The sequence below is a fragment of the Chiloscyllium plagiosum genome, unplaced genomic scaffold (assembly GCF_037043375.1).
Source record: "Chiloscyllium plagiosum isolate Xiang-an unplaced genomic scaffold, Cpla_swu_hap1 HiC_scaffold_31, whole genome shotgun sequence".
Classification (NCBI taxonomy): Eukaryota; Metazoa; Chordata; class Chondrichthyes; order Orectolobiformes; family Hemiscylliidae; genus Chiloscyllium; species Chiloscyllium plagiosum.
This window is the reverse complement of record NW_028270169.1, coordinates 5354258-5382108: the sequence shown is the minus strand read 5'-3', so window position 1 is coordinate 5382108 and position 27851 is coordinate 5354258. Positions and strand designations below refer to the sequence as shown.

Sequence of the window (27851 nt, the reverse complement as noted above, 5' to 3'; positions counted from 1 at the left end):
AAACTGATCTCCAAACTCCAAGATCTCGGACTCTGGTCTGCCTCTGCAAGTGGACCCTCAACTCCCTGACCCACAGGCAGCAATCAGTCCTTACAAATGAAGGATGATTCCTTTGTGAAGATTGAGACGTGACATAAACTGGAATCTGAGGAGCAGGAGAATGTGAGTGTGGGGCTGCAGGTCGTGCGAAACCCCTCAGTCTATGATTCCACCACCAGGAAGCAGCACACCCTCTGGGACAGGAGCACTGGAGTCCCAACTGCTGTGATAAAGTTAGGGTTAATCTAACGCAGTGATGCAATCTCCACATGACCACACTCTCTGGATCACTCATTTACTAATTTATTTCCAGTCTCTCTTGTGACCAATTGGTTTAACTTTTGGTATACCACAGGGATTGGTGCTACGTCCACTGCTTTTCGTCGTTTATATAGAATCATAGAGATGTACAGCACGGAAACAGACCCTTCGATCCAACCCATCCATGCCGACCAGATATCCCAACTCAATCTAGTCCCACCTCCCAGCACCCAACCCATATCCCCCCAAACCCTTCCTGTTCATATACCCATCCAAATGCCTCTTAAATGTCGCAATTGTACCAGCCTCCACCACTTCCTCTGGCAGCTTATTCCATACACGTACCACCCTCTGTGTGAAAAAGTTGCCCCTGAGGTCTCTTTTATATCTTTCCCCTCTCACCCTAAACCTATACCCTCTAGTTCTGGACTCCCCCACCCCAGGGAAAAGATCTTGTCTATTTATCCTATCTATGCCCCTCATGATTTTGTAAACCTCTATAAGGTCACCCCTCAGCCTCTGACGCTCCAGGGAAAACAGCCCCAACCTGTTCAGCCTCTCCCTGTAGCTCAGAGCCTCCAATCCTGGCAACATCCTTGTAAATCTTTTCTGAACCCTTTCAGGTTTCACAACATCTTTCCGATAGGAAGGAGACCAGAATTGCACGCAATATTCCAACAGTGGCCTAACCAATGTCCTGTACAGCCGCAACATGACCTCCCAACTCCTATACTCAATACTCTGACCAATAAAGGAAAGCATACCAAACGCCTTCTTCACTATCCTATCTACCTGCGACTCCACTTTCAAGGAGCTATGAACCTGCACTCCAAGGTCTCTTTGTTCAGCAACACTCCTGAGGACCTTACCATTAAGTGTATAAGTCCTGCTAAGATTTGATTTCCCAAAATGCAGCACCTCACATTTATCGGAATTAAACTCCATCTGCCACTTCTCAGCCCATTGGCCCATCTGGTCCAGATCCTGTTGTAATCTGAGCTAACCCTCTTTGCTGTCCACTACACCTCCAATTTTGGTGTCATCTGCAAACTTACTAACTGTACCTCTTATGCTCACATCCAAATAATTTATGTAAATGACAAAAAGTAGAGGGCCCAGCACTGATCCTTGTGGCACTCCACTGGTCACAGGCCTCCAGTCTGAAAAACAACCCTCCACCACCACCATCTGTCTTCTACCTTTGAGCCAGTTCTGTACCAAATGGCTAGTTCTCCCTGTATTCCATGAGATCTAATCTTGCTAATCAGTCTCCCATGGGGAACCTTGTCGAACGCCTTACTGAAGTCCATATAGATCACATCTACCGCTCTGCCCTCATCAATCCTCTTTGTTACTTCTTCAAAAAACTCAATCAAGTTTGTGAGACATGATTTCCCACGCACAAAGCCATGTTGATTATCCCTAATCAGTCCTTGCCTTTCCAAATACATGTACATTCTGTCCCTCAGGATTCCCTCCAACAACGTGCCCACCACTGAGGTCAGGCTCACTGGGCTATAGTTCCCTGGCTTGTCTTTACCGCCCTTCTTAAACAGTGGCACCACATTTGCCAACCTATAGTCTTCCAGCATCTCACCTGTGACTATTGATGATACAAATATCTCAGCAAGAGGCCCAGCAATCACTTCTCTAGCTTCCCACTGAGTTCTCGGGTACACCTGATCAGGTCCTGGGGATTTATCCACCTTTAACCGTTTCAACACATCCAGCACTTGCTCCTCTGTAATCTGGACATTTTGCAAGATGTCACCATCCATTTCCCGACAGTCTATATCTTCCATATCCTTTTCCACAGTAAATACTGATGCAAAATATTCATCTCCCCCATTTTCTGTGGCCCCACACAAAGGCCCCCTTGCTGATCTTTGAGGGGCCCTATTCTCTCCCTCATTACCCTTTTATCCTTAATATATTTGTAAAAACCCTTTGGATTCTCCTTAATTCAATTGCCAAAGCTATCTCATGTCCCCGTTTTGCCCTCCTGATTTTCCTCTTAAGTATACTCCTACTTTCTTTATACTCTTCTAAGGATTCACTCGATCTATCCTGTCTATACCTGACATATGCTTCCTTCTTTTTCTGAACCAAACCCTCAATTTCTTTAGTCATCCAGAATTCCCTATACCTACCAGCCTTTCCTTTCACCCTGACAGGAATATACTTTCCATGGATTCTTGTTATCTCACCGTGGGCGGCACAGTGGTTAGCACTGCTGCCTCACAGCGCCAGAGAACCGGGTTCAATTCCCGACTCAGGCGACTGACTGTGTGGAGTTTGCACATTCTCCCTGTGTCTGCGTGGGTTTCCTCCGGGTGCTCCGGTTTCCTCCCACAGTCCAAAGATGTGCAGGTCAGGTGAATTGGCCATGCTAAATTGCCCGTAGTGTTAGGTTGTAGGGGTATGGGTGGGTTGCACTTCGGCGGGTCGGTGTGGACTTGTTGGGCCGAAGGGCCTGTTTCCACACTGTAAGTAATCTAATCTAATCATTTCTGAAGGCTTCCCATTTTCCAGCCGTCCCTTTACCTGCAAGCATCTGCCTCCAATCAGCTTTCGAAAGTTCTTGCCTAATACCGTCAAAATTGGCCTTTCTCCAATTTAGAACTTCAACTTTTAGATCTGGTCTATCCTTTTCCATCACTATTTTAAAACGAATTATGGTCACTGGCCCCAAAGTGCTCCCCCACTGACACCTCAGTCACCTGCCCTGCCTTATTTCCCAAGAGTAGGTCACGTTTTGCACCTTCTCTAGTAGGTACATCCACATACTGAATCAGAAAATTGTCTTGTACACACTTAAGAAATTCCTCTCCATCTAAACACTTAACACTATGGCAGTCCCAGTCGATGTTTGGAAAGTTAAAATCCCCGACCATAACCACCCTATTATTCTTACAGATAGCTGAGATCTTCTTACAAGTTTGTTTCTCAATTTCCCTCTGACTACCGGGGGGGTCTATAATACAATCCCAATAATGTGATCTTCCCTTTCTTATTTCTCAGTTCCACCCAAATAACGTCCCTGGATGTATTTCCGGGAATATCCTCCCTCAGTACAGCTGTAATGCTAGCCCTTATCAAAAATGCCACTCCCCTCCTCTCTTGCCTCCCTTTCTATCCTTCCTGTAGCATTTGTATCCTGGAACATTAAGCTGCCAGTCCTGTCCATCCCTGAGCCATGTTTCCGTAATTACTATGATATCCCAGTCCCATGTTCCTAACCATGTCCTGAGTTCATCTGCCTTCCCTGTTAGGCCCCTTGCATTGAAATAAATGCAGTTTAATTTATTAGTCCTACCTTGTCCCTGCCTGCCCTGACTGTTTGACTCACTTCTGTTCTCAGCTGTACCCATCTCAGATTGATCTCTTTCCTCACTATCCCCCTGGGTCCCAACCCCCCCTCCCCACCTTACTAGTTTAAATCCTCCCGAGCAGCTCTAGCAAATTTCCCTGCCAGTATATTAGTCCCCTTTCAATTTAGGTGCAATCCTTCCTTCTTGTACAGGTCACTTCTACCCCAAAAGAGATTCCAATGATCCAAAAATGTGAATCCTTCTCCCATACACCAGCTCCTGAGCCATGTATTCATCTGCTCTATCCTCCTATTCCTGCCCTCACTAGCTCGTAGCACTGGGAGTAATCCAGATATTACTACCCTTGAGGACCTCCTTTTTAAATTTCTGCCTAACTCTCTGTAATCTCCCTTCAGGGTCTCAACCTTTTCCCTTCCAATGTCGTTGGTTCCAATGTGGACAATGACCTCCTGCTGGCCCCTCTCCCCCGTGAGAACATTCTGCACCCTCTCTGAGATATCCTTGATCCTGGCACCAGGGAGACAACACACCATTCTGCTTTTTCTCTGCTGGCCACAGAAACGACTGTCTGTACCTCTGACTACAGAATCCCCCTACACAATTGATCTCTTGGAAGCTGACGTACTCCTCGTTGCATTAGAGCCAGTCTCAATACCAGAAACTTGGCTGTTTCTGCTACGTTCCCCTGAGAATCCATCACCCCCTACATTTTCCAAAACTGCATACCTGTTTGAAATGGGTCTATCCACAAAAGACTCCTGCCCTAGCTGCCTACCTCTCTTACCCTTCCTGGGGTTAACCCATCTATGTGACTGTATCTGAGACTTACCCCCCTTTCTATAACTGCTATCCATCACATCCTGTTGCTCTTGCAAATTCCTCATCGCTTCTATCTGCCTCTCCAACCGATCCACTCGACTGAATAAGATTCGCATCCAACAGCATTTATGGCAGATATAATCTGTAGTTACCCTTAAACTCTTTTAAAGATTTGGATTTGAACAGAAGAGGTGTAGTTAGTAAGTTTGCAGATGACACCAAAATTGGAGGTGTAGCGGACAGCAAAGAGGGTTACCTCAGATTACAACAGGATGGGCCAATGGCTGAGGAGTAGCAGATGGAGTTTAATTTAGATAAATGTGAGATGCTGCATTTTAGATTAGATTAGATTACAGTGTGGAAACAGGCCCTTCGGCCCAACAAGTCCACACCGACCCGCCGAAGCGAAACCCACCCATACCCCTACATTTACCCATTACCTAACACTACGGGCAATTTTAGTATGGCCAATTCACCTGACCCTGCACATCTTTGGACTGTGGGAGGAAACCGGAGCACCCGGAGGAAACCCACGCAGACACGGGGAGAACGTGCAAACTCCACACAGTCAGTCGCCTGAGTCGGGAATTGAACCCGGGTCTCTGGCGCTGTGAGGCAGCAGTGCTAACCACTGTGCCACCGTGCCGCCCATTTTGGAAAGACAAACCATGGCAGGACTTATACACTTAATGGTAACGTCCTGGGGCATATGGCTGAACAAAGAGACCTTGGAGTGCAGGTAGATAGGATAGTGAAGAAGGCGTTTGGTATGCTTTCCTTTATTGGTCAGATTATTGAGTACAGGAGTTGGGAGGTCATGTTGCGGCTGTATAGGACATTGGTTAGGCCACTGTTGGAATATTGCGTGCAATTCTGGTCTCCTTCCTATTGGAAAGATGTTGTGAAACCTGAAAGGGTTCAGAAAGATTTACAAGGATGTTGCCAGGGTTGGAGGATTTGAGCTACAGGGAGAGGCTGAACAGGCTGGGGCTGTTTTCCCTGGAGCGTCGGAGGCTGAGGGGTGACCTTATAGAGATTTATAAAATCATGAGGGGCATGGATAGGGTAAATAGACAATGTCTTTTCTCTGGGGTGGGGGAGTCCAGAACTAGAGGACATAGGTTTAAGGTGAGAGGGGAATGATTTAAAAAGTATCTGAGGGGCAACATTTTCACACAGAAGGTGGTACGTGTATGGAATAAGCTGCCAGAGGATGCGGTGGAGGCTGGTACAATTATAACACTGAAAAGGCATCTGGATGGGTATATGAATAGGAAGGGTTTAGAGGGATATTTGCCAAATGCTGGCAAATGGGACTAGAATAGTTAGGATATCTGGTCGGCATGGATGAGTTGGACTGAAGGGTCTGTTTCCTCGCTGATCAGATATGAAGTTTAGAAGTTATAAATTCATTTTCCTTACTTCTCAATGCAACACCGTGGTTAATATTGCGAATGATTGGAATCATGAACAAAAGTCATTGAGCAGGTTTGAGCAGCGGGGAATCAGGGGTTTTGGCTGGTCTTAAAGGGTCAAGCATACTCTCTGAGATAGAGAACTCCATGTATTCATTACTCTCTGGGACAAGGAAGTCCTTCACATCTTGGTGAGATTCCTCCTCTAGTAGAAAGCCCTTCTCAACATCTCTCCTGTCAGACCCCCTTGGGATCTTGCACGTTTCAATAAGGTCACCCTCATTCTTTAAAACTCCAGTGAGTACAGGTTGAACCTGTTTGGCAGTTCTTGATAAATCAGCTCTTGCATCCCAGCAATCAGCTGAGTGAATCTCTTTTGAACAGTATCCAATGCTATCCTATTCATTTTAAAACTATGCAGGACCAAAGCTGCACAGTACACCAGATACAGCACCACCAACACCCCATACACTTGTATTAAGGGTTCCCTGCTTGTGAACTCCAAACCCTTCGCAATAAAGGCCATTATTCCAATTGCCTTCTTAATTACCGTATTTACTCGAGTAATAGTCGCTCTCATGTAAAAGACAAACCCCTATTTTTGGCTAAATACTCTGGAATTTTCCATATATGTTATTGTAAAGGTCGACCCTAGTTCTCCAGAGATAACAGATGATTGTTTATCAGTCAGTGTGCCGGCCGTCACGTTCCACTCCCAGTCTTCCAGTCTGCTGGCTGTTGTATTCCAGTCCGGGTTTTCAGAATTACAATCATTCATTTATTTTGGGGTCGCTTATTTATTTTGACATCAGTTACGCTTCTGTTAATGATACGGTATGGTATTTTGGACTGTAGTATAAATTTCAGTCCCTCAAAAGTATTATCCATGTAATAGTTGACCCCATAAATTTAACCTTAAAAAGTAGTCAAAAAGAAAGTCATAGAGATGTAAAAAGACCCTTCGGTCCAACCTGTCCATGCTGACCAGATATCCCAACTCAATCTAGTCCCACCTGCCAGCACCCAGCCCATATCCCTCCAAACACTTCCTATTCATAGACCCATCCAGATGCCTCTTAAATGTTGCAATTGTACCAGCCTCCACCACATCCTCTGGCAGCTCATTCCATACACGTACCACCCTCTGCGTGAAAACGTTGCCCCTTAAGTCCCTTTTAAATCTTTCCCCTCTCACCCTAAACCTTTGCCCTCTAGTTCTGGACTCCTCCATCCCAGGGAAATGACTTTGTCTATTTATCCTATTCATGGCCCGCATGATTTTATAAACCTCTATAAAGTCACCCCTCCAATGCTCCAGGGAAAACAGTCCCAGCCTATTCAGCCTCTCTCCTTTTTCGCTACTGGACACAGAAACATCTGTCTGTGCTCTAACTAAAGAATCCTCTAACACAATTGATCTCTTGGAACCTGATATACCCCTCATTGCATTAGAGCCAGTCTCAATACCAGAAACTTGGCTGTTTGTGCTACATTACCCTGAGAATCCATCACCCCCTACATTTTCCAAAACAGCATACCTGTTTGAAATGGGGATAGCCACAAAAGAATCTTGGATGAAATTCCGACCTCTCTTACCTTTCCTAGGGTTAACCCATCTATGTGACTGTACCTGTGATCTTTCTCCCTTCCTATAACTGCCTTCCATCACACCCCCTTTCCTCTTGTAAATTCCTCACTGCCTCTAACTGTCTCTCTAACCGATCCATTCAATCTGATAGGATTCATAACCAATGGCATTTATTGCAGATATAATCCTCAGTAACTCATAATCTCTCCCTAAACCCCCACATTCAACAAGAAGAGCATATCACTCTACTAAAGGCCATTTTTGCTTCTTTCAATCTCCCGACCCAAAAATAGCACTGTCTTATTCCTCTACAAAACACTGCTCCAGGCTAATTTAATACTTATGGTTTATATATTTAAGTTTAATCAAGAGACATATCTCAATAAGACATATAATCAAGAAAGAACTCACTCTACTCACTACTACAGACTTACAGCAAGGCCCCAAGGCCACACTTAAAACTATTCACTTATCTATGTCTGTGCTGTGGCCTCTCCCAAACAGGTTCCTCCAAGCTCAGTTGTGAATTTTACTGTTTGTTAATTTTCTCTGTCTCCATCCCTGACCTCACCATGTGCTGCCTATTGTCTGTTCCTCTCCCTTTTAAAAGTGCTGTTGTTTTGACTTTTATTTCTTCCAAAACAATGCAACGGCAGATAATTACTCGAGTGTATATGGTACTTGCTGCACCTGTATGGTAACTGTTTGTGTTTTATGCACAGGAACTTTCCCACCCCGCTGTGCTGCACTGTTTTGGAGTGTCTCTCCAGTTAAGTAACAGTCTGCCTTTTGATTCTTCATTCCAAAATGCTTGCCCTCACACTTCCCCATCTAACAAGGGTTTTACACAATCTCAACCTATATATATATATCCCTTTGCAGATTCCTTATGGCCTCTTCACAACCATTTCTGTATCATTAGCAAATATGATATGATTAGATTAGATTTGATTCCTTACAGTGTGGAAACAGGCCCTTCGGCCCAACCAGTCCACACCGACCCTCCGAACAGTAATCCACCCAGACCCATTTCCCTCTGGCGAAAGCACCTAACACTATGGGCAATTTAGCATGGCCAATTCACCTGACCAGCAAATCTTTGGATTGTGGGAGGAAACCCCGGGGAGAATGTACAAACTCCACACAGACAGTCACCTGAGGCTGGAATTGAACCTGGGACGCTGGTGCTGTGAGGCAGCAGTGCTAACCACTGAGCCACCGTGCTGCAGCCCACGGTACAATCTGCACTACTGCCACCAATTCTCTCCCCCCAAAGTGATTACGTTTTCATGAATATTTGAGGCACCAGGATTCATCCTTGGTGCAATCATCCCCTCATGAACTCTCGAAATTCATCATCCATATCACCCTTGTCCATCTGATTTGTCCAGACAATATAAAATCACCCATGATGATTGTAGTGACCTCTATATGTACCTCTATTATTTTCTGATTTTGTCATACAATGAGACAGTTCTCTGGGGATCTATAGATGATACTTGGGACTTCTTTCCCTTGCCATTCCTTACTTCTGCCCAATGTGATTCCGCATCTTGATCTATTGCCTATATATCACCGCTCACCACTGCACTAATCCATACTTTATTAGCAAAGCTACCCCATCCCCATTTCCTTTTTGCCTATTCCTCTTCTGTATCGACCAAGGAATCTTGTATATTTCAACAAGGTTTCCTCTCATTCTTCTAGTTTCCAGTACATAGAGGCCAATCTACTCAACCTCTCCTCATAAGGCAGTCCCTCAACTCCTGGTATCAGCTGAGTGAAGCTCCTCTGTACTACCTTAATTAGGAATCCAAACCTGTTGCCAGTATCCCAGCTGTGGTCTGACTGATGCCTTGTGTAGTTTTAGTAAAAGCAACCCCCGCCCCCCCTGTTTTTGTCCTCCATTCTCTTTGAGACTTGGCTATGAAGCGCGATGCCAGTTTGAAGATGCCAGTTTACAGCTGACAAGGTGTTTATGGCACTTCACATATCCTGAGAAAAAAATGAATACATTAAAGAATGAACAAATGAATGAATGAATGAATGATTTATTGTCATATATATCTAGGGAGATACAGTGATAAGTGTCTGTTGCCACAATCTGGCACCATCTTGAGTACAAAGGAATAAACTGAAATTACTAAAACAAAGTTCCCTTTTTAAAATTCATTTGTGGGATGTGGGTGTTGCTGCCTGGCCAGCATTTATTACCTATCCCTCAGTCTTCATCAGCTCCAAGATTCCTTAAAGGTTCACACACACTGGGCCTCCCACAGCCTGGAATTCCCGCTCCATCATCACGGCAACCAATGCCCAGTCACCTTCCCTGGAGTCCACACATTGAGTATATTAGCCAAGAGTCGCCACCAACTCTGCTCCGACCTCCCCATGACACCAGGAAGACGAAGAAAAGAAAAAGAAATGAAAAAATATGAAAAGGAGTGGGAGAAAGCTATGTCTTACATTGGCAGGATATTTACTAAAATTAAATTAGTTAAACCCCCTTAGCCTGAAACTCTTCTGTTTATAAGCTGCAGTCAGCTATAGAGCTTGTGAATTGAGATGTTTTTTAAGGGAAGCTATGATAATGTTCCTGAATGCACTCTGTAAGATGTGTGTCTCTGTGTCACATTTCTCAAACTTTGCAGCTTTTGGTGTTGAAGTCTAGAGCTGTATGATGAAATAATTGGGCTGTATTGCAAGACATTGTTGGTAAAGGTTCCTGACATTGCGAGAGACAGACAATGGGATGGTAAAACCGGAGATATTGAAGTCATAGTCTTTTGGGGCAAATAATTCTGTTAAGATGTTTTTGCTCAGAGCTGCCTGAAACGATAGTGCCAAACCTGAAAGCTGTGTCCTTTGTATAATCAACAGAATCTCACTACTGATCAAACCCAGAATTCTGAATCCTTCATTTGCTATTTTCGCAATATATTGTCCTCTAGGATGCATCTTGTACCTGCCACCACCATCTACACCCCCCCCCCCCCCCCCACCACACACACCCAGGGCTCTCTACATCTATATCTCCTTTAGGACTTTTCTATACTCTATATTTTTTATTTGATATTATTTCTCATGTTCCCCCTATCAAAATAAATCAGAAATCACAGGACTCCAGGTAATGGTGATTAAGCTTGTGATTTCAAATAAACCTGTTGGACTATAACTCGGTGTCATGTGACTTCTGACCTTGTCCACGCCAGGCCAACACTAGCACCTCCACATCTGAGTAAATTAGTTCACATGTCTCTGGCCTTTGGAATTCTTCACTCTACCCCTCACATTTCTCAATGCTGTCAGATTCCGTGTCCTGTGTCAGATGAGCTTTCTGTCCGGTCAGTCTGTAACACTCCCCCTTTACCAGCCCGTGCCTCACCCAGTTCCTCTTTCACTTTGACATTGGCAGTATCTTTTGCTTGGTTACGATATTCACAAAACATTTGATTAATATCTACCATCCCCTGTGTAAATCACCATTATCAGTCTAACCTCAAGTTACCACATTTTAACTGTTTAAATTTTTATAAGAGAATTTAGCTTTCCCTTTTATGTGAGCTGACAGTTTCTCATGTTCTCGATTTGCCTCCTACTACTTTGTTCATTTTCTCTCTCTGAACTTTTAAATTTCAGCCTAATTTTAACTTGAGAATGACCCTTTTCTGACCCTAGTCACCCTTTTCTGCTTGATCATGCTCATCTCTTTTTCATCGTGATGGAATCTCAGGACTTGTTTGTTCTACGTTTTACCCTCCTGGTAATGTGTCTTGGCTGTAACCAAACCATCGCCTTTGTAAAAGGAGCCCACTGTCATTGTATCTGTTCACCTTGAAGTGCTGTTTCTCTCTGGGGTTGTGGACTGCATCATGGACGTTGGAAATTCCAGCACCTGCTGACGAATGTTTTCGACAAGAGAAGGAATGATGTGGCGTCGTAGCTATTATAGAAACTTGGCTGAGGGAGGGACAGGATTGACCGCTCAATGTTCCAGCGTACAGGAACAATAGAAGAGGAGGCAAGAGATGAGGAGGAGTGGCATTTTTGATTAGGGAAAACATCATGGCTGTACTTATAAAGGATCTTCCTGGGAGATCGTCCAATGAAGCTATATGGATGGAACTGAGAAATAAGAATGGGGTGATCACCTTGATTGGATTGTGCTATAGCCCCCGTCCCTAATAGTGAGCAGGAAACTGAGGACCAAATATGAAGGGAGATTGCAGATAGCTGTAAGAATATAGGGTTGTAATAGTGGGAGTGTTTAACTTTCCAAACGTAGATTGGGACTGCCATAGTGCCAAGAGCTTGGATAGGGAGGAATTTATGGTTAGATGGGCTTCAGATTGGTTTCACAGCTTGGCGCAACCTCGAGGGCCGAAGGGCCTGTACTGCGCTGTACTGTTCTATGCTCAATATGTACTGATTAGAGAAGGGGCAAAACTTGACCTTCTCTTGGGAAATAAGGCAGGGCAAGTGACTGAGGTGTCAGTGGGGGGAGCACTTTGGGGCCAGTGACCATAATTCTATTAGTTTTAAAATTGTGATGGAAAAGGATAGACCTGGTCCACAAGTTGAAGTTCTAAACTTGGGAGAGGCCAATTTTGACGGTATTGGACAGGAACTTTCCAAAGTTAATTCGTGGAGGCTATTCACAGGTAAAGGGGCATCTGGCAAGTGGGAGGTTTTCAAAAGGAAGATCATGAGAGTTCAGAGACAGGATGTTCCTGTTCGTGTGAAGGGCAAGATGGGTAGGGACAAGAAACAATGGATGGCAAGAAAAAGAAGGAGGCAGCCAGGATGAAGTGACTCCGTTGAGGAGTATAGAGGAGTGTACTTAACAGGGAATAGGAGGGCAAAAAACATGAGATAGCTTTCACAGATAAGGCTAAGCAGAATCCAAAGAGACTACAAATATATTAAGTGAGAAAGAGTAACTAGGGACAGAATAAAGCCCCTTAAAGATCAACAAGGCCATGTATGTGTGGAGCCACAGGTGAGATACGAAATGAATATTTCTCTTCAGTATTTACTGTGAAGAAAAATCTGGAGCTGGGGAGCCGGGGGGAAATAAATAGTGATGTCTTGAAAAGAGTCCACATTACAGAAGAAATGATGCTGGCAGCCTTAATATGCATAAAGGTAGATAAATCCTGGGGACCTGATCAAATGTGGGCCAGGACATTGTGGGAAGCTACGGACACTAGCATCAACAGCCCCGGGTGAGGCGTTGGAAGACTGGAAGGTGGCTAGTATTGTGTCAATATTTTTTAAAGTCTGCAAGGAAAAGCCAGGGAGCTGTAGACCGGTGAGCCTGAGACCAGAGGTATTAGAGGGGATTCTGAGAGACAGGATTTATATGCATTTGGAAAAGGCAAGGACTGATTAGTCAGCATGGCTTTGAGTGTGAGGAAACCATATCTCATAAATTTGATGTTGACAAAAAATTGACAAAATCGACATTGTCCACATGGACTTTAGACAAAATTTCACAGCGTAGACTGGGGTTAGTAAGGCCAGATCACATGGGATCCAGAGAGAGCTAGCTAATTAGATACACATTTGGTTTGACAGTAGGAGACACAGGGTGGTGGGAGAGGGTTGTTTTTCAGACTGGAGGTCTGTGACCAGAGGTGTGCCACAAGGATCGGTGCTTGGTCCACCGTTGTTTGTCATTTTTATAAACGATTTGAATGAGAATGTAAGAGGCGTGTAGTAAGTTTGCAGATGAGACCATAATTGGTGGTTTGGTGGGCAGTGGATGAGGTTATGTAAAAGTAAAACAGGATCTCAATCCGATTGGCCAGTGGGCCGAGGAATGGCAGATGAAGGCTAATGCAAATAAATGTAAGGTGTTGCATTTTGGTAAGATCAACCAAGGCAGGTCCTCCATAGTTCATGGTAGAGCCGTGCGGAGTGTTGTTGAATAGAGACATGGGGCTCAGGTGCATAGTTCCTTGAAAGTGTTGTCACAGGTAGACAGGGCAGTGAAGAAGGTGTTTGACATGTTTAGCGTCAACAGTCAGAGCATTGAGTACAAGAGTTGGGAGGTCATGTTATAGCGTAGAAGACATTGACAAGGCCCCATTTGGAGTAATGTTCACCATTATGGTCACCCTGATAATAAAAAGGATGTTATAAAACTAGAAAGAATGCAAAAAAAATTTACAAGGATGTTACTGAGACTGGAAGATTTGAATTATAAGGAGAGGACGGATGGGCTGGGACTGTTTTCACTGGGCTGAGGGGTGACCTTATAGAAGTTTATAAAGTCATGAGGTGCATGGATTGGTAAATAGACAAAGTCTTTTCCCTGGGATGGGGGAGATGAGAACTAGAGGGCATAGGTTTAAAGTCAGAGGGTAAAGATTTGATAGGGGCCTGAGGGGCAACGTTTTCACCCAGAGGGTGGTGCGTGTGTGGATTGAGCTGCCAGAGGATGTGGTGGAGGCTGGTACAATTACAGCATTTAAGAGGCATCTGGATGGGTATATGAATAGGAAAGGTTTAGAGGGATATGGGCCAAATGCTGTCAAATGGGACTAGGTGAGGTTGGGATAACTGGTCGGCATGGATGTGTTGGGCCGAAGGGCCTGTTCTCGTGCTGTGTAACTCTATGACTCTCTCTGATATATCTGGGACAGACCTGTACTCAGTATCTCCAGTTGCACTTCCAAACTGGTACCAGGAACCGGCAGTGGAATTGAATAAATATTTTACATCAAACCTCACAGAGGAAGATACTAATTGCATTCCAAAAATGATTAATATTCAAGAGATAAGGGAGGAGAGGAAATAAATATAATAACAATCATGAGAGAAAATATGCTAGGGAAATTAATGGGTCGAAAGACTGAACCTGATGGAATGCATCCAAGGCTATTAAAGGAAGTCACTGCACAGTTAATGCATACATTGGCAGTAATCTTCTTAGATTCTGGAAAAGCCAGAGGTTTGGAAAACTGCCAAAGTAACAAACTCATTTAGAAAGGGAAGGAGACAAAAAGCAGGACACTATAGGCCTGTTAGCTTCAGTTATTGGGAATATGTTAGAGTCTATTCAAACAGACTCAATGTGGCTTCATAAAGGGAAAGCACGCTTGAGAAATTTACTAGAATTCTTTGAGGAAGTAACTCGCAGGAAAAAAGGACAAAGGGGAAAACGTAGATGCAATATATTTGGATTTTCAGAAAGCATTTGATAAGGTATAACATGTTAGGCTACTTAATAAGAGCCCGTGGTGTTGGAGGCAGCTGGGGAGGCAATGGCTGAGTGGTATTAACACTAGGCAGTTAATCCGGAAACCCAGGTAATATTCTGGGGACCTGGGTTCAAATCCTGTCATGGCAAGTGTTGCAATTTGGATCCATCAAAATTCTGGAATTAAGAGTCTAAGGATGACCATGAATCCATTTCTGATTGTTGGGAAAACCCCATCTGGTTCACTAACTCCACTTCGGAAAGGAAACTGCCACCCTTACCTGGTCTGGCCTCCATGTGACTCCAGACCCACGGCAATGTGGTTGACTCTTAACTGCCCTCGGGGCAATTAGGGATGGGCAAATAAATACCAGTGATGCTCACTCCACAGGATTAATTATAAAACAAAAATATATTTGCAGATATAGAGAACTGGCTAACTCGGAGAAGGCAGAGAGTTGGATAAGGAGGCATTTTCTGATGGCAACCAGTTGAGTGTGATAGAGATCAGAGGTGGGGCCAGGTATTTACAAAATATATGAATGACCTGGGTAAGGGTTGTGGGTACACTGCACCAAGTTTGTCAATGACAAAAATAGATGGAAACCAAAGCAGTGAAAGGTCTGCAGAGGGACATGGACAGACAGGCTGAGTGAGCAAAACATGACAAATGGAATATATCGTAGGGAAATGAGAGGTTATGCACTTTGGCTGGAAGAATAGAGGAGCTGAATATTACTGAAATGGTGAAATACTGCAAAAGCAATAGAACAGAGGAACTTGGATATCCTTGCCCACGAATCACAACAATCTAGTATCCAAGTTCAGCAGGTCAGAGGGAAGGCAAATGGAATGGAGACCAGTATTTCAGAAGGGAATGGAACATTAACCTCAGGAGGTTCCACTAAAATTGCACGAGGCATGAGTCAGACCACGTCTGGAACATTGTGATTAGGAGGAGGTGGTTGGGCCTGGACTCATTGGAGTTTGGTAGGATGGGAGTGACCTGATTGATTCTCAGGGGAACCTTGACAGGGTAGGCATGGAGAGGCTGCTTCCGGTTGTGGGAGAGTCATGGACCATAGGGCATTATCTCGGAATACACAGTCACCCATTTCAGGCAGGAATAGGGAGGAATTTGTTCTCTCAGAGGGGAGGGAATCTGTGGATTTCTTCACCACAGTGGGCTGGGTCATTAAATCTATTCAAATGCGAGCTATGGATTTTTAATCAATGACAGTGCGGCACTCCCTCAGTACTGACCCTTCGACAGTGCAGCACTCCCTCAGGACTGACCCTCCGACAGTGCAGCGCTCCCTCAGCATTGACCCTCCGACACTGCGGCACTCCCTCAGCACTGACCCTCCAACAGTGCAGCGCTCCCTCAGCACTGACCCTCCGACAGTGCGGCACTCCCTCAGCACTGACCCTCTGACAGTGCGGCACTCCCTCAGCACTGACCCTCCGACAGTGCGGCACTCCCTCAGCACTGACCCTCCGACAGTGCGGCACTCCCTCACTACTGACCCTCCGACAGTGCGGCGCTCCCTCAGCACTGACCCTCCAACAGTGCGGCACTCCCTCAGCACTGACCCTGTGACAGTGCGGCACTCCCTCAGCACTGACCCTCCGACAGTGCGGCACTCCCTCACTACTGACCCTCCGACAGTGCGGCACTCCCTCAGCATTGACCCTCTGACAGTGCGGCGCTCCCTCAGCATTGACCCTCCGACAGTGTGGCTCTCCCTCAGCACTGACCCTCCGACAGTGCAGCACTCCCTCAGCACTGACCCTCTGACAGTGCGGCACTCCCTCAGCACTGACCCTCCGACAGTGCGGCACTCCCTCAGCACTGACCCTCCGACAGTGCGGCACTCCCTCACTACTGACCCTCCGACAGTGCGGCACATCCTCAGCACTGACCCTCCAACAGTGCGGCGCTCCCTCAGCACTGACCCTCCGACAGTGCGGCGCTCCCTCAGCACTGACCCTCCGACAGTGCGGCACTCCCTCACTACTGACCCTCCGACAGTGCGGCACATCCTCAGCACTGACCCTCCAACAGTGCGGCGCTCCCTCAGCACTGACCCTCCAACAGTGCGGTGCTCCCTCAGCACTGACCCTCCGACAGCGCGGCACTCCCTCAGTACTGACCCACCTACAGTGCAGCACTCCCTCAGCACTGACCCTCTGACAGTGCGGCACTCCCTCAGCACTGACCCTCCGACAGCACGGCACTCCCTCAGCACTGACCCTCCGATAGTGTCCACTCCCTCAGCACTGACCCTCCGACAGTGTCCACTCCCTCAGCACTGACCCTCCGACAGCACGGCACTCCCTCAGCACTGACCCTCCGACAGTGCGGCGCTCCCTCAGCACTGACCCTCCGACAGTGCCCACTCCCTCAGCACTGACCCTCCGACAGTGCAGCACTCCCTCAGCACTGACCCTCCGACAGTGCGGCACTTCCTCAGCACTGACCCTCCGACAGTGCGGCACTCCCTCAGCACTGACCCTCCGACAGTGCGGTGCTCCTTCAGCATTGACCCTCCGACACTGCGGTGCTCTCTCAGCACTGACCCTCCGACAGCGCGGCTCTCCCTTAGCACTGAACATCCGACAGTGCAGCACTCCCTCAGCACTGACCCTCCGACAGTGCGGCACTTCCTCAGCACTGACCCTCCGACAGTGCGGCACTCCCTCAGCACTGACCCTCCGACAGTGCGGTGCTCCTTCAGCATTGACCCTCCGACAGTGTGGCACTCCCTCATCACTGACCCTCCGACACTGCGGTGCTCTCTCAGCACTGACCCTCCGACAGCGCGGCTCTCCCTTAGCACTGAACATCCGACAGTGCGGCGCTCCCTCAGCATTGACCCTCTGACAGTGCGGCATTTCCTCAGCACTGACCCTGCGACAGTGCGGCACTCCCTCAGCACTGACCCTCTGACAGTACAGCGCTCCCTCAGCACAGACCCTCCGACAGCGTGGCACTCCCTCAGCACTGACCCTCCGACAGTGCAGCACTCCCTCAGCACTGACCCCTCCGACAGCGCGGTGCTCCCTCAGCACTCACCCTCCGACAGTGTGACACCCGATCAGCACTGACCTTCCGACAGTGCGGCACTCCCTCAGCACTGACCCTCTGACAGTGCGGCACTCCCTCAGCACTGACCCTCCGACAGTGCGGCACTCCCTCAGCACTGACCCTCCGACAGTGCGGCACTCCCTCACTACTGACCCTCCGACAGTGCGGCACATCCTCAGCACTGACCCTCCAACAGTGCGGCGCTACCTCAGCACTGAACCTCCGACAGTGCGGCGCTCCCTCAGCACTGACCCTCCAACAGTGCGGCACTCCCTCACTACTGAACCTCCGACAGTGCGGCACTCCCTCAGCACTGACCCTCCGACAGTGCGGCACTCCCTCAGCACTGACCCTCCGACAGTGCGGCACTCCCTCAGCACTGACCCTCTGACAGTGCATCACTCCCTCAGCACTGACACTCCAACAGTGCCGCGCTCCCTCAGCACTGACCCTCCGACAGTGCCCACTCCGTCAGCACTGACCCTCCGACAGTGGGGCACTCCCTCAGCACTGACCCTCCGACAGTGCCCACTCCCTCAGCACTGACCCTCCGACAGTGCGGCACTCCCTCAGCACTGACCCTCCGACAGTGCGGCAATCCCTCAGCACTGACCCTCCGACAGTGCGGTACTCCCTCAGCACTGACCGACCGACAGTGCGGCGCTCCCTCAGCACTGACCGACCGACAGTGCGGCGCTCCCTCAGCACTGACCCTCCGACAGTGCGGCACTCCCTCAGCACTGACCCTCCGACAGTGCGGCACTCCCTCAGCACTGACCCTCCGACAGTGCGGCACTCCCTCAGCACTGACCCTCCGACAGTGCGGCACTCCCTCAGCACTGACCCTCCGACAGTGCGGCACTCCCTCAGCACTGACCCTCTGACAGTGCGGCACTCCCTCAGCACTGACCCTCTGACAGTGCGACGCTCCCTCAGCACTGACACTCCAACAGTGCGGCGCTCCCTCAGCACTGACCCTCCGACAGTGCCCACTCCGTCAGCACTGACCCTCCGACAGTGCGGCACTCCCTCAGCACTGACCCTCCGACAGTGCCCACTCCCTCAGCGCTGAGTCTCCGACAGTGGGGCACTCCCTCAGCACTGACCCTCCGACAGTGCCCACTCCCTCAGCACTGACCCTCCGACAGTGCGGCACTCCCTCAGCACTGACCCTCCGACAGTGCGGCACTCCCTCAGCACTGACCCTCCGACAGGGCGGGGCTCCCTCAGCACTGACCGACCGACAGTGCAGCGCTCCCTCAGCACTGACCCTCCGACAGTGCGGCACTCCCTCAGCACTGACCCTCCAACAGTGCGGCACTCCCTCAGCACTGATCCTCCGACAGCACGGCACTCCCTCAGCACTGACCCTCCGACAGTGCAGCACTCCCTCAGCACTGACCGACCGACAGTGCGGTGCTCCCTCAGCACTGACCCTCCGACAGTGCGGCACTCCCTCAGCACTGATCCTCCGACAGTGCGGCACTCCCTCAGCACTGATCCTCCGACAGCACGGCACTCCCTCAGCACTGACCCTCCGACAGTGCGGCACTCCCTCAGCACTGACCCTCCGACAGTGCGGCACTCCCTCAGCACTGTCCCTCCGACAGTGCGGCACTCCCTCAGCACTGACCCTCTGACAGTGCGGCACTCCCTCAGCACTGACCCTCCGACAGTGCGGCACTCCCTCAGCACTGACCCTCCGATAGTGCGGTGCTCCCTTAGTGCTATACTGTGTCTCATTGGTTCCATGACCGTCAGTGTGTCCGTGTTGGTGGGATCTTGCTGTGCACAGATTCTCTGCAGCATCGCCTGCATTTCAGTGCCTTCCCATCATGGACTCCCAGCTCTTTCAGACTCTCTGAGCTGATGAGCCTCCTATTGACCTGAGCCCTGTCCTGGTGCGCAGTGTCCCCTGGACCCTCAGCTGGAGGGTGGGTGGGGAATTGGTGGTGGGACACCCCCCTCAGAGAACCCCTCTCCCCCAGCCAGTGTTTCCCATTTCCCTGGAACTGACTGAGTACCTGAGATTCCCAGTCAGTGTGAGCAGGTCAGACCAGGGCCCCATGGGTGTAGGGAGACTCCACAGGGAGTGAGCTCCGAGTTAATGACTAACCAGGCAGTTACTGGTTAACCAGGCCGTTACTGTTTAACCAGTCAGCAGGGATTGGCTGTGCTGACTCTCAGGCTGTAACAGGCTGTGGGGGGACGTTTGCCCTCCTGTCCCAGAGTTTCCCAGTCTGTCCTCGGGGTGAGAGGGTGGTGGGTATCGAACCAGTGCCTGGGAGATGGAGCCGGTGACTGAGTGGATCCGACACCGGTTCCCCACGGTGGGGAATGTCTGTCCCGGTCAGCTGGAGCAGCTGGTGAAGGAGAACCAGCAGGGGGTGCTGCTGCTGGTGAGTGAGGCCTGGCTGAGAGTGCCACTCTGGGCAACTATTCAACTACGGGAGGAATCACAGAGGGCCGTGGTGGTGGGGTGGACGGTGGTGTGAACCTTCTGTTGCCCCCTGTGTGAGGGTATCTGCTCTGGGTGTTTGACATGAGGAGGGTGGGGAAGGAATGGAGTGACCCCAGAATACTGGGAGGGATTGTCCTAAGGGAGGACTCCCTGAGAGGGTGGGGATCAATCCCAGATACCTCACCGTTCCCAGTGGGATGTGTCGGCAGTTTGAAAGGCTTCAGTTGTGGAGTGCGGTCGGGGGGTGGTGTGGGAAATCCTGGTAATGGAGACAGGATACTCAGCTGCCCACTAACTGGGGTCATGGGGCATCCTGTAACACCATCACAACAACAAACACCACCCATGCATGACCCCCTCACCCACCCCCCAGACCCTCACCCAGCCCCCGGACCCTCACTCAAACTCCGGACCCTCACCCAGCCCCCGGACCCTCATCCACCCCCTGGAGCCTCACCCACCCCCTGGACTCTCACCCAGCCCCCGGACCCTCACCCACCCCATTGACTCTCACCCACCTGTAAGACCCTCACCCAGCCCCCGGACCCTCACCCACCCCCTGGACTCTCACCCACCTGTAAGACCCTCACTCACCCCAGGACTCTCACCCAGTTCCTTAACCCTCACCAGCTCTATGACCCTCACCCACTGCAGGAGCCCCACTCTGAACACCTCTAGAACTGCCCAAGATGGATGTTTTCTTTCTCTGCTTTGAGGATGTTTGAACCTGGAGTGAGGGGCTGGGGTGGGGGAGCTGGGGGGCTGGGGGGGGTGGGGGTGGTGAGGAGCTAAGTGGAGGCAGAAGTGGGGGAGGGTGTGGGAGCTGCTGTACTCCCTGTGGAGAAACAGACAGATCCTAGTCTCCATGTTGTTTCAGGATGTCCGGAGTACGGCTGAATACGAGGTCAGCCACTTACAGGGAGCCATTCGCATTGACCCAGACACCAGTGACATGGATCACCTGGCCAAGGAGCTGGGCCTGGCAGGTAGGGGGCAGTCTAATAGCTCATTCCTTGAATGGTTCAGGGATGGTAATACCACTGAAAATGTTAACGGAGTGATGGTTAGGGTCTTTCTTATTGGAGATGGTCATTAGCTGGCATTTGTGTGGGACCAATGTGATTGAGCATTACCTGAGGAGTGGTGAATGGTGCTGAACATTGTGCAACCTTCAGTGACCATCCCCACCTCTGACCTTGGAATGGAGGGAAGGTCATTGATGAAGCAGCTGAAGATGGTTGGACCTAGGACACTACCCTGAGGGACTCCTGCAGTGATGTCCTGGAGCTGAGATGAGTGACTCCAACAACCACAACCATCTTCCTGTGTGTCAGGTATGACTCCAACCAGCGGAGAGTTTGCCCTTGATACCCATTGATTCCAGTTTTGCCAGGGCTCTGTGATGCCACACTCCATCGAATGCAGCCTTAATGTCAAGGGCTGTCCCTCTCCCCTCCCCTCTGGAATTCAGCCCTTTTGTCCGTGTTTGACCCAAGGCTGTAATGAGGTCAGGAGCTGAGTGGTCCCCTGCTGTAACCAAAACTGGGCGTCACTGAGCAGGTTATTGCTGAGCAGGTGCTGCTTGATAGCTTTGTTACTGACACTGTCCATCACTTTACTGATGATCGAGAGTAGACTGATGGGGCAGTAATAGGCTGGGTTAGATTTGTCCTGCTTTTTATATACAGTGCATACTTGGGTAATTATCCATATTATTGGGCAGATGCCAGTGTTGTAACCAAACTGGAACAGCGTGGGGGGGGGAGCAGCAAGTTCTGCAGCACAAATCATTAACTGTTTTTTGATGTGAGGTCAGGAGACATCCGGGGAGCAGGAGAATCGACGTTTCAGGTATAAGCCCTTCATCAGGAATGAGGCTTGTCGGCCGGAGGGGGGGGAGGGTGCTGAGAGATAAGTAGGAGAGGGTAGGGGTTAGGGGGAAGGTAGCTGGGAATGCGATAGGGAGATGAAGGTTTGGGGGAAAGGTGATAGGTCAGACAGGAGGGTGGAGCAGATAGTTGGGAAGGAAGGTGGACAGGTAGGACTGTTCAAGAGGGTTGGATCTGGGATAAGGTGAGGGGGAGGGGAGATGAGGAAACTGGTGAAATCCACATTAATCCTGTGTGGTTTTAGGGTCCCACGGCAGAAGATGAGGCGTTCTTCCTCCAGGCATCAGATAGTAACAGTGTGGTGATGGAGGAGGCCCAGGACCTGCATGTCCTCGGTAGAGTGGGAGGGGGAGTTGAAGTGTTCGACCACAGGGCAGTGGGGTTAATTGATGCGGGTGTCCCAGAGATATTCTCTGAGACGTTCTGCGAGAAGGCGTCCAGTCTCCCCAATGTAGAGGAGACCACAGAGAGCAATGGATACTGTAGGTGACATCTGTGGAAGTGCAGGAAAATCTCTGTCGAATGCCACCTCACTCCCATTTATCTCTCAGCCCCCGACCCACAAGCCTCATTCCTGATAAAGGGCTTATGCCTGAAACGTTGATTTTCCTGCTCCTCAGATGCTACCTGACTGGCTGTGCTTTTCCAGCACCACTCTCTCCACTCTGATCTGCAGTATCTGCAGTGCTCACTCTCTGCCCCGTGATGTGGAGTGAATCATATACACTAACCTTTGGTATTTGTCACAGTGGGAACCACCCAGGGGAGGCTGGTTCAGGCTCTAATTGATTTTGGACAATTGAAAATCTTGATAAATTTCTCTTGGCTTGAATAATGACTAAGTTTCAGGTCTTCAAGTTGTCTTAGAGTTTTTGGGATGTGTGTGTCTTTGTGTTGAATTGTCTGTTACAGTGACGTGTGTTGGGGTCTCAGTGTGTCTTCTTGATTCCAGGTGTGTCTCTGTGTATCCCAATGTGTATTGGTGTGTCTCAGTGTGTCTTAGTGTGTCTCAGTGTGTCTCAGTGTGTCTCAGTGTGTCTCAATGTGTCCCGATGTGTCTCAGTGTGTCTCGGTGTGTCTCAGTGTGTCTTAGTGTGTCTCAGTGTGTCCCGATGTGTCTGTGTGTCTCAGTGTGTCTCAGTGTGTCCCGATGTGTCTCAGTGTGTCTCAGTGTGTCTCAGTTTGTCTTAGTGTGAGTCAGTGTGTCCCTATGTGTCTCAGTGTGTCTCAGTGTGTCTCAGTGTGTCTTGATGTGTCTCAGTGTGTCTCAGTGTGTCTTAGTGTGTCTCAGTGTGTCTCAGTGTGTCCCGATGTGTCTCAGTGTGTCTCAGTGTGTCTTAGTGTGTCTCAGTGTGTCTCAGTGTGTCCCGATGTGTCTCAGTGTGTCTCAGTGTGTCTTAGTGTGTCTCAGTGTGTCTCAGTGTGTCTTAGTGTGTCTCAGTGTGTCCCGATGTGTCTCAGTCTGTCCCAGTGAGTCTCAGTGCATCCCAGTGTGTCTCAGTGTGTCTGGGTGTGCCCTATTTCCATGGCGGTCTCACTAATGCCTGTGTTTTGTTCCGTGTCTCACAGGAAGGAATGCTGCTCAGACTATAGTGTGTTACTGTACGGTTGGATTCCATGCGTCACAGCTGATTGAGAAACTCCTTGAGTTCTTGGCTGGAGATTGTAGCCAGTTTCAGAGGGCAATGAGTATTTACAACCTCGAAGGGGGGCTCCTGAGATGGGCTGAGGAGAAGAAGCCACTGGTTGACTGTATGAAGCAGCCCACCACCCAGGTTCACCCTTACTGCCAGCTCTGGGCTCAGTTACTGCAAGCTGACTTCAAAGCTCCTCAGTGACCCACTTAGAGACATTGGCATCAACACAACCATCACTAACTAACCATCACCATCCAGCCATCACTAACAAACCATCATTAACTAACCATCACCAACCCAACTATCAACACAACCATCACTAACTAACCATCACCAACTAGCCATCACTAACTAACCATCAGTAACTAGCCATCACCAACCCAACTATGAACCCAACCATCACTAACTAACCATCAGTAACTAGCCATCACCAACCCAACTATCACTAACTAACCATCACCCAACCCAACCATCAATCCAACCATCACCAACTAGCCATCACTAACTAACCATCAGTAACTAGCCACCACCAACCCAACTATCACTAACTAACCATCACCAACCCAACCATGAACCCAACCATCACTAACTATCTATCACCAACTAGCTGTTGCTAACTAACCATCAACCCAACCATCACCATAACTAACCATCGCCCTTACCGTGCTGCCAGTTCTGACTGTCCTGCCCTTCCCCTTACTGGGGGATTAGTGCCCGCTCCTATAACCCCCTCAGTCTCTCACACCATCTGTCATCAAACTTGTTAATCATAGACCATTAGACTATAAAATGTAGGAGCAGATGTAGGCCATTCAGCCCATCAAGTCTGCTCCACCTTTCAGTGGCTGAACTGATCATCCTCTTTAACTCTACTTTTCCTTATAACTGTTAATTCCTTTTCTGCTTAAAGACCTATCTCAGCCGTGATTATACGCAATGACCCAGCCTCGACATCTCGCTGTAAGTGATGAATTCTCCAGATTCACTCCCCTCTGAGAGAAGAGATTCCTCCTCATCTCTGTCTTCAATGAGTAACCCTTTATTCTGAGACACTGCCCTCTGGTCCCAGACTCTTCCACATCGGGGGACAACCTCCCCACATCTCCCCTGTCAAATCCTCTAAGCATCTTGTAAACATGTCAATAAGGTCACCTCTCATTGTTCTAAACCTCAATGAGTACAGGCCCCCATCCACTCAACCTCTCCTCATAGGACAGCCCCTCCATCCCTGGGATCAGCCAAGTGAACTTTCTGTGCACTGCTCCCAGTGCCAGTCTATCCTTCCTTAGGTCAGGGACTGGGCACAGTATTCCAGCCTTACTGATTACTGCCTTACACTACTGCCACTGCATGTCTGAGACAGTGCCTTCAGAAAGAGCTAGAAAAACATAGACAGTGTTAACCTCAACTTTCCCTAGAATTCCATTACATTTACATCTGACTCACCCTTAATATTACAAAGTAATCCATGTTTTTTAGAACAATTTCACATCAACAATTCAAATATTACCACCACACTTTTACATCTGTACTTTCACATCTTGTGACAAAGCCCTTGTGAGTGTAACAGCACCACGACCCTCCACAGGGTTAACAATTTACAAATTAAAATGTCAGTGTCTGCGCTGGTCTGCACTCGGCCTGGGCCTCGAATCCAAACACAGCACAATTCTAAGCAGCTTCAGCATGATCACTTGGAGATGATGACAAAGGTAGTCATCCAGCACAGAAGCACACCCACGCCAACCATATTCCCACCTGACCCTGCTCCTGGTCCATATCTCTCCAAACGTTTCCTATCCATGTACTCATACAAATGCCTTTTAAATGTTATTACTGTACCCACATCCACCACTTCCCCAAGACATTCCTCTCACACACAAACTGCTCTCTGTGAAAAACAAATTGCCTCCCCCATGTCTTTTGTAAATCTTTCTAGTCAATGGCAATAATGCAGAAAAATGATGAAATCTAATGTTTAAATTTGCTCCAAATTAAATGAATAAACAAAAATGTAACAAGATTTTATGAAAGAAACATTTGGAATGGGAATTCCTCCAACCATAGATAGGACCAGACGCCAAAGCTCTGTGGGGGAACACTGGGGCTTTGTACAATCTCAGCAAAACCTCCTGACTCTTCAACTTCATCTGACAGTTTTATTTGGTGATTGGTTTGCTGGCTGACAATCAAACTGAATGTTCCCTGTGAGCTTGGACTTTTTAAAGAATTAATTAACAAATGGATGGAAAAAACTGAAACAAGACTCAGTTTTCTCATTATACCCTGAAAGGTTTTCTGCTGACATTCGAGATCAAACTACAATCGCTTGGGAACTCCAGGATGGATCCTTAAAGTTGAGGATCCAACGGATCACAATTCCCGGGATGCTGGGAAATTATAATCCAGGGATCAACAGGAAGGAATTCCCGGAGTGGAGATCTGCACAGAATCTGAATCTACTCCCTGTGGGAGTCAGTCTCATAATCCCCCCCTACTCGCTGTGGGAGTGAGTCCCACAATCCCTTCACCCACCCACCCCCATTCCCTGCGGAAGATGTTTTTCCCGAATTCCGGAGTGGTTTTATTCGGGAGTGTTTCTCCCGCTGACTGAGATCCTGATAACTCAGTCACTCAATTAACTCAGAAAAAGCAAAACACTGCAGCTGCTGGAAATCTGCAACAAACAGAGTGAGTGCTGGAGAATCTCAGCAGGTCAGGCAGCACCTGTGCAGAGAGAGAGAGAGAGAGACAGAGAGAGACAGACTGAGAGAGACAGACTGAGAGAGACAGACAGACAGACAGACAGACAGAGACAGACTGAGAGAGACAGACTGAGAGAGACAGGCACAGAGAGAGAGAGAGACAGACTGAGAGAGACAGAGAGAGAGAGAGAGAGAGACAGACAGACTGAGAGAGACAGACAGACAGAGAGAGAGACAGACTGAGAGAGACAGACAGACAGAGAGACAGAGAGAGAGAGAGACAGACAGAGAGAAAGAGAGACAGACTGAGAGAGACAGACTGAGAGAGACAGACAGACAGACAGACAGACAGAGAGAGAGAGAGACAGACTGAGAGAGACAGACTGAGAGACAGACACAGAGAGAGAGAGAGACAGACTGAGAGAGACAGAGAGAGAGAGAGAGACAGACAGACTGAGAGAGACAGACAGACAGAGAGAGAGACAGACTGAGAGAGACAGACAGACAGACAGAGAGAGAGAGACAGACAGACAGAGAGAGAGAGAGACAGACCGAGAGAGAGAGAGAGAGAGAGAGACAGACAGACAGAGAGACAGACACAGAGGTAATGTTTTGATTCTAGTAGGACTTTTCTTCCAGGAGAGATGATGACACAATGGGAAACCCTTCGAGATTGCATGGATAATAACTTGTTGTCCTGTTTTTAATACATTGCTGCAAACATCAGCATCATTGGGAGGTGTCAGTGTTTAATGGGAGCACCACAGGCTCAGTGTAAACCTCCAGCCATCAGCACCCGACCTCTGAGCAGCTTGACCCAACCTGGACAGTAAATGGGAGAGGGAATGGTTCCAGACTCAGCAGAGCGGGGCGATTTGCCAACAGCTGCTCTGTTTATTCCTTCACTGACCAGTATCCCACGGCTTTCCCTGTCACACAGACTGCACCCAGACATTTTCAGAGAATCCTGATGGTGTGGAAGCAGGCCATTCAGCCCATTGAGTCCACACTGACCCTCTGAAGAGCATCCCACCCAGACCCGACTCCCTCTCCCAACCATATCATTGTAACGTTGCAATCCCCATGGCCAATCCACCCTGACCTGCACATCCTTGGGCTGTGGGAGGGAACCGGAGGAAACCCACGCAGACACGGGGAGAACGTACAAACTCCACACAGACAGTTGCCTGAGGTGGGAATTGAACCCGGGTCCCTGGTGCTGGGAGGCAGCGATGCTAACCACTGAGCCACCGTGCCATCCTGTGTAGCATCTAGAGGATGGTGAGTGTTGGCAGCGAGATCAGCTCACTGTGGGCATTGGGTGCCTCCTGGCCACCAGGCTCCCAGACCCACTGCATTAAACTTTCGCCACGTAAACCCATTCATGGCCCCCCCCCCCCCAACACCAACCCC

At 48.8% G+C, this 27851-nt stretch overlaps 1 protein-coding gene across 1 annotated transcript; it reads left to right on the top strand.

Moving 5' to 3' along the window:
* The first annotated feature begins 19934 nt into the window (after positions 1–19934).
* LOC122563865 (uncharacterized) lies at positions 19935–25770 on the top strand. The gene is made up of 3 exons (XM_087977150.1): positions 19935–20145; positions 21085–21193; positions 23666–25770. The coding sequence occupies exons 1-3, from the start codon at positions 20035–20037 to the stop codon at positions 23932–23934; spliced, it is 489 nt and encodes a 162-aa protein (XP_087833276.1). The 5' UTR covers positions 19935–20034; the 3' UTR covers positions 23935–25770.
* Positions 25771–27851: the final 2081 nt, after the last annotated feature.